Source organism: Daldinia childiae (genome assembly GCF_008694065.1).
Source record: "Daldinia childiae strain JS-1345 chromosome Unknown Scaffold6, whole genome shotgun sequence".
NCBI classification, from domain to species: Eukaryota; Fungi; Ascomycota; class Sordariomycetes; order Xylariales; family Hypoxylaceae; genus Daldinia; species Daldinia childiae.
In genome coordinates this window covers 539284-551142 of record NW_022984647.1, presented here as the reverse complement: position 1 = coordinate 551142, position 11859 = coordinate 539284, and the positions used below count along the sequence as shown (strand labels likewise).

The 11859-nt window shown below is 46.6% G+C and overlaps 4 protein-coding genes across 4 annotated transcripts; 2 read left to right on the top strand and 2 right to left on the bottom strand.

Annotated features, from left to right (window-relative positions):
• Positions 1 to 1487: 1487 nt before the first annotated feature.
• Positions 1488 to 3825, top strand: GL218_06061 (Nuclear elongation and deformation protein 1; the record flags this gene model as incomplete). The annotated part of the gene is made up of 2 exons (XM_033582758.1): positions 1488 to 1944; positions 2003 to 3825. 2 exons carry the CDS (start codon positions 1488 to 1490, stop codon positions 3823 to 3825), a joined length of 2280 nt encoding a protein of 759 aa, XP_033434153.1.
• A 736-nt stretch (positions 3826 to 4561) lies between these two features.
• Positions 4562 to 5398, bottom strand: GL218_06060 (Transcription initiation factor TFIID subunit 9; the record flags this gene model as incomplete). Its single annotated transcript, XM_033582757.1, has 1 exon — positions 4562 to 5398. One exon carries the CDS (start codon positions 5396 to 5398, stop codon positions 4562 to 4564), a length of 837 nt encoding a protein of 278 aa, XP_033434152.1.
• Positions 5399 to 6197: 799 nt separating this feature from the next.
• On the top strand, positions 6198 to 8891 carry GL218_06059 (Histidine biosynthesis trifunctional protein; the record flags this gene model as incomplete). The annotated part of the gene is made up of 2 exons (XM_033582756.1): positions 6198 to 8643; positions 8692 to 8891. The coding sequence occupies 2 exons, from the start codon at positions 6198 to 6200 to the stop codon at positions 8889 to 8891; spliced, it is 2646 nt and encodes an 881-aa protein (XP_033433879.1).
• A 644-nt stretch (positions 8892 to 9535) lies between these two features.
• Positions 9536 to 11630, bottom strand: GL218_06058 (Glycerol uptake protein 1; the record flags this gene model as incomplete). The annotated part of the gene is made up of 5 exons (XM_033582755.1): positions 9536 to 9642; positions 9700 to 10561; positions 10619 to 11197; positions 11245 to 11312; positions 11375 to 11630. 5 exons carry the CDS (start codon positions 11628 to 11630, stop codon positions 9536 to 9538), a joined length of 1872 nt encoding a protein of 623 aa, XP_033433880.1.
• Between the last annotated feature and the right edge of the window lie 229 nt (positions 11631 to 11859).

Genomic DNA, 11859 nt, shown 5'->3' with positions numbered 1-11859 from the left:
ACTGGTCACTTTGGGCAGCTTTAATGTTACAGTATGGTATGCGAATAGACGAGAAGAGCAAACCTACCTAAGGTAGCTATCATGCAGCCCCCAACTCCTTCTCAATATAAACGAAACGGAATTATCGAAGATAGTACATACGCAACTATAAGACAGCGAGATTATAATGTCTTGCCTCACATATCCTGCGCATATTTATACCCTACCTTATGAGCAAAGGCAAAGTCATCATTTGTCAACGTATGAGAGGTGTGTATCATTCGTCATCACCCATCTTATGCATGTCGATGTCTTTTGGATCTTGCTCTCCAATAAGAATTAGAAAGCATATCGTAAAAGTCTCTTCCATTTTCTTACCAACAGCATATATTTACTTCAATATCTTGTCATTAAGTTACTGTGTTAGGTAAGTTTATTAATATTATTGATTGATAACAGCTCGGGGTTAATATATTTAAGAATGTTTTAAATAAGTACATAGCAGAAGCTTGAAGTGAAATTGCCTCACTTAAGAACACCTAGAAAATCACGAGCATGCTGCAGCATTACCATAGTTTCGGGATTGCACAAGATAAAATTATTGGAACGGGAGCCACTCGGCTTGTGGCGGTTAGCGCATTTTTGATGAAGCAAGTCAGCTGCATATATGTACCTAAAGTCTAGATGCTGGAGGCCATCAATCAGCTGCTGTGGTGCGAAGCTGACATTGGTCCCTAGCACATCTTAGCACATCTTAGGCGGTGTTTTAGCATAAGCACCCTGTAAGTTTTCGCGCGTGGCGGATCCACTTTAGAGAAGCATGTGTCATTGACCCGCGGCTCTGCTTGGCTACGCTGCTATGTTGAGTTTAATACAATAATACTTCTGATGTACAGGGGTACCTTACCCCCAAAAAATACGACATGTGCAACTTGCAGTGTCAAATTTGCTTGCATAAAAGTTGTAGCCGGTCGCCTTTTCTCAACAAGGTCGCCGTTGTCTATGATACTCCCGCCTCGTCCCACCAGCCCGGTTAATTATACAACCTTCGTCATAAATCCTACCTTCGACTCTCCCCTTTTTCCTCACGCTCGTTTTACTATTTACAGCTTCCTAAAAACACAACCGTATAATTCCCGCTATACTATATTTTGTTTCGAGCTCGTTAATATTAAGACCCGTAACTACGTCACCAGTCACCATCGTGCATCTGTACCGAAGAGTCGGAATCCTTTACTCTCTTAATCTGCAATCCCCCAACATCGTTACGAGCGATAGGCAAACCGTAGCTTTTAAATCACTATCACCAGTTCCGAACGAAACAGAGTCGACCACGTTGAAATATACGTCGAATCGCGCTATTATAGATCTCTTAGAATAAGTTTGGCTTCGCAAGGGGTTTATCTCGATTTATAATTTTAATTGGCTATCATCATCCCCTTTCCATGGTCTCAGGGCCGAGGCCGATTTCCTAATTGTGAACTGAACAACGTCAACCTTTCTCGAAGATGCAGTACGTTCGGAATATAAGCGACTCGGTTTCTACCGCCTGGAACTCGATCAATCCGGCTACATTGAGCGGAGCAATCGATGTGATTGTAGTACAGCACGCAGATGGCACTCTATGTTGTTCTCCTTTTCACGTCCGTTTCGGGAAGTTCTCGCTGTTAAGACCTTACGAGAAGAAGGTCGAGTTTAGGGTTAATGGCGTCAAGCAAAACTATGCTATGAAGTTAGGTGAAGGGGGTGAAGCTTTCTTCGTCTTCGAGACCAACGATACGATTCCTCAAAGTCTCCAAACCTCGCCTCTTAGCTCTCCCGCTTCCAGTCCACCCCTCGAGCCCGAAAGGTCCTATTCATCCAGCGAACTCCAGGAACCCGACTTCTTACAGTTGGATAGCGACTCTAGAACTGCTCCGTCTACAACTGCATTGCGACCTAAACCCACAGTTCTTCCCCGTCCAGGTTTGTCACCACAAAATCCTCATCCGAACCCCCTAGACAATAACTAATACTTGTGTAGGCGTAATTGAACCCCTTGCGTCCTCGCCTGAGTTAGGTAGCGGCCGACCCGTCTCAAGAGGGTGGTCTAATACCCCCAACCATCCATCTTATAGTGAGGAAATATTGCCAGTTCCTGCGCAGGAAACCCACGAGCAAGATGACTCGAATGGCGACCTACACGAAGTCGATAGCGCAATTTCCCAAAGGTCACGAAGCCCACCTCCTGTAGCACCCCGAGAGGCTATTCGGCGAGCCATGACACTATCGAAAGAACTCTCGGCAGTCAATATTCCTAGTCGAGTGACTGAAACGGGTGATCTTATGTTAGATATGACCGGTTATAAATCCAGTGAAGAAGACGCGATCAAAGCTGAAATTCTGGCTCGGAAGATATTGTCTGAAGAACTCCAAGGCGACTACGATATTGGCGCACTGTTTGGAATGGACGAAGAAGGAAACCTTTGGATATACAGTAGTGAGGATGCGAAGGAAGCTGCAATGAAGAAGACTGTGGCGTCTCTCCGACCGTCGCCTACGCTTGCTATTGATGCCGCTTCTGATCCCGGGTATCAAAGCGATGATTCTACTACGTCGACACGAGTACCTTCCCACAGAAGAAGTGAGTCAGATGTTGGCCAGAGTTTCATTCAGACGCCACCGACAACTCCGGGCTCATCATCGTCGGCGGGAAATCCAAATAGAAACTATGCGAAAACACTACGGCTGACCAGCGATCAGCTGAAGGCGCTAAGTTTGAAACCTGGCGAGAATTCGATGAGCTTTACTGTAAATCGCGCCACATGCCAAGCATATATGTTCCTCTGGCAGCATGATACGCCCGTTGTCATTTCTGATATCGATGGTACTATAACTAAGTCCGATGCTCTGGGCCATGTGTTAAATATGATCGGACGAGACTGGACACATACGGGGGTTGCGAAGCTCTACAGCGATATTGTCGAAAATGGGTACAATATCATGTACCTGACAAGTCGTTCTGTTGGACAGGCCGATACAACGAGGGCCTATCTCTACGGTATTACTCAAGACGGATACCGCTTGCCTAAAGGCCCAACGATCCTATCACCTGATCGGACAATGGCGGCGCTGAGGCGAGAGATCTACCTACGGAAGCCGCATGTATTTAAAATGGCAACCTTACGGGATATTAGAAGCTTATATGGCCCTGACAATCACTGCTTCTATGCTGGCTTCGGAAATCGTCTTACGGATCAAATTTCTTATAGGACTGTGGACGTGCCAAGGAATCGAATTTTCACGATTAATTCTAACGCCGAGGTGTCACTGGATTTACTAAGTCTTAACAAGTTAAAACTTAGCTACGTCAACATGACGGAAGTTGTTAATCACTACTTTCCTCCTGTTAGCACTCTTGTTAAGGGCGGTGGTGTCGAGTACACCGATTTCACGTATTGGCGCGACACTCCCTTAGAGCTAGACGAGTTCTCAGCGAGTGAGTCCGATGATCGCGCAGACGATAGCTCCGCAGACGAAGACGAAGATGAAGACGTCGGAAATATGGGTGATAGCTATCTCTCCCGAGGAGATGAGGAGGATGAAGACGCCGATGCTGAAGAGAGTATATTCGGCGGTGAATATGAAGGAGATGAAAACGTATTGGACCCTCTTGAATACGGGTCCGACGATGCCGATGACGAGGAGGGTTACCTAGAAGACGAAGTCGAAGATGAACAAGACATTAGCCCGGGTCCGTTTAATCCTGGGTTTAAGAGCGAGCCTGCTCTTCCGGTGCGGGACGTCGATGCTGAGCTTATCACGGGAATGAAAAATATGGCGGTCGATGAAGATATGAAAAGATGACGTAGCTTTGGAACTATGTCAGAAGGATCAAATACCACGAACAATTTACAGTGAAAATACATGATCTAACCTCGAGGATCGTCTTCAACGCGCAGACCTGCTCTTAAGCATCAACCGTTTTCAGCATTAGTCGGCACAGAAAAAGGGCTGCTACGAGCGTTCGGTATATGTTAGATCATCTAATACTCATAACCTGCATCATGTTACGATTATTCTTGCTGAGGCAGATTGGTCTATTTTTGTATGCTACTCGTGATGAGTAGCTGTTGTATTTTGGTTTGCATAGCGTTGGCGTTTTATAGAAGGATGAGGGGCACATCTGTCAAGGTAGACTAAAATGTACAACAAGCTGTCTTGTTTCCCCTGCATCTTGACCGTCCTAGCTAGTCCTCGACGCATTGCTGGCGACCTGTAGTAAATAGACTACCTTCATATATCGTGCGCTCTTCTCATCTCAACCCCATAGTTCTAACGGTTTATATAATGTGTACGTTATACTAACCTAGTATATTCTGGCCGGTCCAAGCACCCTTAAAAACGTATTGTATGCGGAAGAAAAATTAGATTGTATCGTTGCGCAACGTGCTGAATCTGTTACAGCAACTTGTACCCAACGCCGTAACGCCATTATCCATAATTCCTATCGCACAAGAGATGCGGCCACACAGTATCTTCTGCTATAAAAAACCAGCTTTGATGTGCTGATGGTAGAGTTTCGTGAAATGTAGTCGATCGATTATTCCATTCCCTCCATATCCTCATCGCCCATATCACCCATATCATCACCAAGTAGCTCCTCCAAGCCACCCTCTTCCCCAGCGGTAGCGTTCGTTTGCCTCTGGGTATCAACCTCCTCCATATCCTCATCCTCATCGCTATCACCATCGCCCTCCTCGGCCCACTGATCGCGGAGGCTCCAGCCCATACCGCTCAGGACAAAGCGCTCGTTGGGGAGACGCACACCCCACTCGTTGGCGAGGACACGCGGCAAGGCGATCTTGTTGCGGTCCCGCGCTACTTCCTGCATCCACTCTTTGCTCGCGCCCGTGCCGCCGGACGCGCCGCGGAACTGGAAGGACTGTCGCGACGCGATGGCTAGGTTGATGGCGTTGGTGGTAACGGCAGCTTCGCCGGCGCTCGGGGCGCTGGGGGCGGCGCCTGACGCGGCGCTGGGCTTGGAACCGGCGTGTGTGGTGTACGGATCTGTGGACAGGTGTAGCGCGTCGGAGAGCACGGACGATGTGTGCCGGTAGGCGAAGTCTAGGAGTAGTAGGGGCACGCGCTGGTCGAAAGATGTGACACCTTGGGAGGTTAGAAGTAGCTCGATTGTGCGGGCGTCGCGTGGCCGAGGAGCGTGGGAGGGCGACGGGGAGGGGGGAGTTTGCGATACGCTTGCTTGCGTGTTATTACTGCCTGCTCCTGTTCCTGCCGAGGCGTTGGTCACTTGTGTGTTTGGTACGGTAGTCGATCCGCTAGTTGCGGTGTTCTGGGTTGGCTGCGAAGCAGATTGCGACGGGCCTGCTGCCGAGGATGATGGTACCCCGTTGGTCTGAGATTGCGACACGGATGCCATCGTGAGTATAGGAAGACGATATAATATTAAATTCGAGCAGTCGATTTAAATAGATAGACGTTCGAGAACTTGTGATTGGATCGTTGATTGAATGGATATTTGCGGCCTCGTTCCTCACTCCATGTACTAAATAAGTTGCGAATTAAAGAATTCACAATGATTCCCTGACCGATTCAGCTTGCAAAGGAAAATTTTATCGAACTTTTATTAGACAGGAGAACTAGGGAATTTATTTGTTTTCGTGTTGGGTGTGTTTGACAACGTATGAGCTTAGAATTATAATAATTAGATGTTTAGGATGAAATATACATGTACCTTTCATATAGAAAGAAACCTTAGTGATTAAAGCAAGCTCTAAGGCAAGTTGAGCCTCACAGCATTAGTGGATCTAGTGTCAATAAGTGGGCCTGTATTAATGGGTCCCATACTACGGTGGTAGAGAAGTATGTACATAATGTACCTCCCAAAAATGTACCTAGCCTGTACTACTGTACTACCACGTAGTGGGTTAGGTTAGGATGTACCTAAGGTTATGGCGTAAATAGGGTGCAGGTTTCCGTATGGAGGGGTAATTCGTTAATTGCCCCTCCATCATTGGACAATTTAAGGGCAATTAGATCATGTTACGCCGATTTTAGGAGTGACATTCTTGACAAGGTTCTAAATAATTATTTTTCTCTTTCCATTTAACAATTCATATCTACCAATTTTAGTCGTCATCTTATGCACTAGTTTCCAGTAGTCAAAAGGAATTTGAATATAGGTTACTATTCAGTTCTAACTTGACAAGTTTATAGCTATGGAGACGACACTTCCGCTCCCCTTTCTCATCTCTGTACCAGTCCCTCCTAGTTGGGCTTCGAACGAGGAGGGGCAAGGTCTAAGTCAAGAGGAAGTGGCATGTTTAGGTTGCGTCTTCTTTGAGGTGACTCAACAGAATTTTGAAGAGCTCCTTGATAACTTGGGTCAGCTCAATGTTGCAACTCTTCATACTTTCTTTGATGCCACTGGCCTGGAATCGAAAGATGATGTTGTCACGCTACTAGACAACGGCGCCCGAAAGGTTTTCGTTCAACCCGAGAGGCTGCCGGATTTTACAGAGTTTGGTAGAAGAGTTGCCCCGGCGATAACAAATCTAAAACAGTTGTCTTATGGGACGGAGCACGGGCTACTCCTCAAAGACTTCGACCAACGAAGCTGCGATGTATCTGGTTTCATGGAATCGAGCAAGGCCACCAAGATGCCACCCCTATACATCAAACCCATCCAAGATACTATCTATGACCATTTTGTCGACATATGTTCACAGCTATCCGCTATTCCCATTATTCCATCTACGGAACTAACAACCAAGAAAGAAGAAGCGGAAAAGAAGATTTTCGTCGCAAAACTATTTTCCATCGCGTGGAAGTCGGATAGACAAGATAAGCTTCTACCTACGGTTGTTTGTGACGAAGGAGGAATGGCACTTGGTTTAGTGTATAGTAGTGAAGAGAGCATTGCCGAATCGCTAAGGACTAAGACAGGTGTTTACCAGAGTCGGAAACGAGGGCTCTGGTATAAAGGTGCTACGTCTGGTGACACTCAAGAGTTGGTAAGAATATCGTTGGACTGCGATAACGATGCCTTAAGATTCGTAGTAAGACAGACAGGAAAGTTTTGTCACCTCGACCAATACGGATGTTTTGGTGATCTGAAGGGGATTTCGAAGCTGGAGCAAACGTTACTGTCGAGGAAACAATCAGCCCCCGAAGGTTCGTATACAAAACGGCTTTTCTCAGATGCGAAGTTGCTTCGCGCGAAGATAATGGAGGAGGCCGAAGAATTATGCGACGCGCAGACACCAGAAGAAGTTGCATTCGAAGCAGCTGACCTAATTTACTTTGCCTTAACAAAAGCTATTAGTGCTGGAGTAAGACTTTCGGATATTGAGAAGAATCTCGATGCCAAGAGTTTGAAGGTCAAAAGAAGACCTGGAAATGCAAAGGGTCAGTGGGCTAAGAAAGAAGGCATTACAAATGGCACTGCGGAGAAGGCTAAGGAGGCCGCAAAAGAATCTGCGACACCATTGACATCTGCACCCGCTGTCGAAGCTCACACCACACCAGATACTGACAGAATTACTCTAAAGCGGGTAGATGTCAGTAAGGTCAACGCAATCGAAGTCTCAGAAGCATTGAAGAGACCATCCCAGAAATCAGCAGATGCAATCCTGAATATTGTTACTCCTATCATCAGCGATGTTCGAAAGGGTGGAGATAAGGCCCTGCTATCTTATACTCACAAGTTTGAAAAGGCGACCTCCTTAACTTCGCCCGTTCTTAAGGCCCCATTCCCACAGTCGCTCATGAATCTCCCGCCTGAGACTATCAAAGCCATTGATGTCTCCTTCGAAAATATTCGCAAATTCCACGCTGCTCAGAAAGAACAACCCTTAAAGGTAGAAACAATGCCGGGAGTTGTTTGCAGCAGATTCTCTAGACCTATTGAACGAGTTGGTCTTTATGTGCCCGGCGGAACTGCGGTCTTGCCTAGTACTGCACTCATGCTTGGTGTGCCGGCTATGGTTGCTGGCTGTAAGAAGATTGTTATTGCATCTCCACCGCGTTCTGATGGTAGCATTACGCCAGAAATTGTCTACGTTGCCCACAAGGTTGGCGCCGAAAGCATTGTCTTAGCCGGTGGCGCACAAGCTGTTGCAGCAATGGCGTACGGTACGGAAAGTGTTAGCAAGGTAGACAAGATTCTCGGCCCCGGAAACCAGTTCGTGACTGCAGCCAAGATGTTCGTTAGCAATGACACCAACGCTGGTGTTAGCATCGATATGCCAGCTGGCCCGTCTGAAGTCCTCGTAGTGGCGGACAAGGATGCTAATCCGGCTTTCGTCGCTTCGGATCTGTTATCTCAAGCCGAACATGGTGTGGATAGTCAGGTTGTTTGTATTGCAATTGATCTCAATGAGCAGCAATTGCAAGCGATCGAAGACGAAGTCCACAAGCAAGCCATGGCTTTGCCACGAGTAAATATTGTCAGAGGTGCTATTAGTCACTCCGTCACATTTGTCGTCAAAGATGTGGAAGAGGCGATGAGGATTAGCAATGAATATGGTCCTGAGCACTTGATCCTACAGATTAAGAATGCCGAGCAGGTAGTAGACCAAGTCATGAACGCAGGTAGTGTGTTCATCGGACAATGGACTCCCGAAAGCGTGGGTGATTATTCTGCCGGTGTCAACCACTCACTACGTAAGTTTTCTGTGTCTTTATCTAACATATTAGGCTAACAAATAATAGCTACATATGGTTATGCCAAGCAATACTCGGGAGTTAACCTAGGATCGTTCGTCAAGCATATCACAAGCTCGAACTTAACCGCCGAGGGTCTTCAGAATGTAGGAGATGCGGTTATGCAGCTGGCTAAGGTGGAAGAGCTCGAAGCCCACCGGAGAGCCGTGAGCATCCGTCTCAGTACCTTGACTGGATCTCAGATATAAGTCAGGTTCCACTAGACTAAGGTGTTGGTAGTCATGTGAGAGGTACTTTGAGCATCAGCATATCTAGGCTAAATACACGCCAAGTTGTTACTTATTGTCTTGTGTTGTTGGGGCATCTTTTCCCTACGGTGTATGGAAATGAATTTGACAGTCAAAATGGGGTATGGGGGCTGGGTTGGTTGGTTGAGAAGCATATTCGCATAGCCATGTGCGTTTACGCTTAGGCATGAACTGGTAGGGATACAGCACAGCAGTATCACAAAAAGCAAATTAGTACTAAAGTACCCTCAAAATATAATATCATTTTATACTAATCGCGATAAGCTCTACGAAGTAATGTCTCAGGGTAAATCTTTTTGGTAGAGAAGAAACGTCAATAGTAGATGACTATCGATAGGTACTAGAGGCGTGCAGTTGATAGCCCTAGAGTCTGCTAAGAGGCCATATCATACCCTTGGTTGAGAAAAAAAAAGGAATTACTGAAATAGGGGGGTTCAGCCGGAATTTCAAATCATACGAAGTACACGCATCGAGTCAAAATTTAATCACTAATAATTTTGATATTTGTTCTATCTATGAGTATTCATACCACGACGGGATAGCGATGCATTGCAATCGATTATACCAACCACGAAAATACGAGATTAACATCTTAGGTTGATGCCTTGCCTTATCTCTGACTCTCTAATCTCAAACATGATATTCACGGTGACAAAGAACGCCATAAAACTGGTAATGAGGAATGTGAACCCTATAGTATACAGTTAAATACGAGATCCAAACAAACGAGAGGAACAAGATAGCTTACCAGAAAAGTCTTTAAAAATACCCGCGATGATATTCATCAGCCCATCTACGCCGACAGCAAATCCAACTAGATTTGCCGTCATCATCATGAAAATGTTTACTATGGCTCCGAAACAGCAGAGTATGCGATAAGTTGTAGGTCTGTTCTCCCAGGCGCGTTTTGGGAAGAGAAATCCGGCCGCCATCTCGGGTACCATGAACAAGACGATGAGCCAACCCCAGATCAGTAGATTCATCTCAATATCGTGCCAGAGAGCAACGAATGTGAAGACGAGGACGTACGTAAGTAGTGATCGGGCGGCATCGCGGCGGGTGCGGAAGCTTGACCCTCCGAGTGGCACGTATATGTATCGGAGAGACCAGCGATAGAAGCTGCGATGCCAGCTGCGCCAAAAGGCGAGCGTGCTCCAGTTATCGCTGACACAGCGAATCATGTTTTCGGGCGGGTCTATGCCATCGACGAGAGACCAGAGCCGGAAGAATCGCCACGGCAAAAGCAGTTTAAGCCAGATCAGATGCAAGTTGAAATAGCTAAGCAGACTAAGCTGCGGCGCCGTGTACTCACTCCACACGGGGTTTGCTTTTGAGATAGCTTGAACGTAGTTATAGTGCAAGATCACCTCCATCGCAAGCAGGGTCAAGGCAAGGCGCACTCCATAACGTATCGTGCGCGCCGTCTCGATGCTGGCGGACTTATATCGCGACTGCGATATGAAGTCATTGAAAGTAATTATTGGACCAGTCAGGTACAGAGGAGCGTAGATGGCGTATGCAATGTAGTTCCTGAATGAGAAGTCCTTTTCCTGTGCTGGGATGGATATCCGGTCTCGTTCGCTCAGGGCAGAAGGATCGACTTGTTTCTTCTTGAGGGCATCAGTATGCTGTTAATGATTTCAAGTAATCTATACGATAAGACTCACCTCGATCGGGCTATAACTTCTACGATCCAAGCACCAGTAGTAGTCTAAGTTGAAACTAATCAGTCGCAAGATAGTGATGTTAAAGAGGATCTCCCATCGGCTCATGAGCCCGCCGTAGCTATCGAGCCATTGGCCCCACGACACCAGACCATTGTCGAGAAGTGAAACTGTGTCAGCAGGACCAACGATTATTTCAGCAAGATCACCAAATCGGAATCCCTTGAATATTTCATTGACAAAGAGGATGCCGACGTTAAAGATCCAGGACGCAGCCGGTATATATTTCCGGGGTAACGTTGTTGCAAGTTGGTAATTCAAATGGAGGATAAAAAGTATCTTGAAGGCTGAAATCCCGTGTAGCACAACGAGGTATATCAGCGCAAAACCAAAGTCGAACGAAGCTCGCTGGTTCAACTTCTGGTCCGCTTCTTCTAGCGTCGGTCGCGCCAACTGCCCTGTCGACTTTATTGGGTGTACGATAGCATTGTATGCTCGGCGCAAAAGGGGATGGAAAATAAGAAGCGCCGCCATATACGGGATATTACTTCGAAAAGTACCGTATTGCGGATCCGAGGCATCCTCCAAGTTGTTAGCATATGATATCTCTCAGATCAGGGGCCGCCTACAATTTTGCGCCCGGGAATCCACCCTGGCGAGAGCAATTGCTCGTATCTTTGGTATTTGGGCTCCTCGGCTACAAGTATGGTTAACTTATATACAGGCCAAAAGAGGTTCCTGGAAGATGGCAGTACATACGTCTTGAAGCATCATAGCATGCCCAGAACATGTATGGTATGATAAACCAGAGGAGGAAGCGGTATACATAATATTCCGGCGTGTTCCATCGTGATGGGTTTCCTCGGCTCTTTGATTCTGCCGCCCGTTCTTTTCTAGCCACTACGTCGTCTCGCTCTTCTATAACGGTCTTGTAAGGCGTCGAGGATGGGTTCGTAAAACGAGTGTCGAGGGTATCGAGAGAGTACATTGAACGTGCGAAAGAAATGATACCCATGGTGAGAAATTTTCAGGCAGATATGCCTGAAACAGTACAAGCTAATAAAAAGACATGAAAGGAATCAAAATTTGCAATGTCGACAATACACACTCTAAGGCATCACGGAATGAAGTTATGCATCAAGTATAAAATTGACGATACGAAATTCGGGAACTTGAAAGTGGGTCTAAGGGAACAGGGGAGGACGCGAACGCGGTTGCATTGTACTTTAAAGTGGGGTGATTAA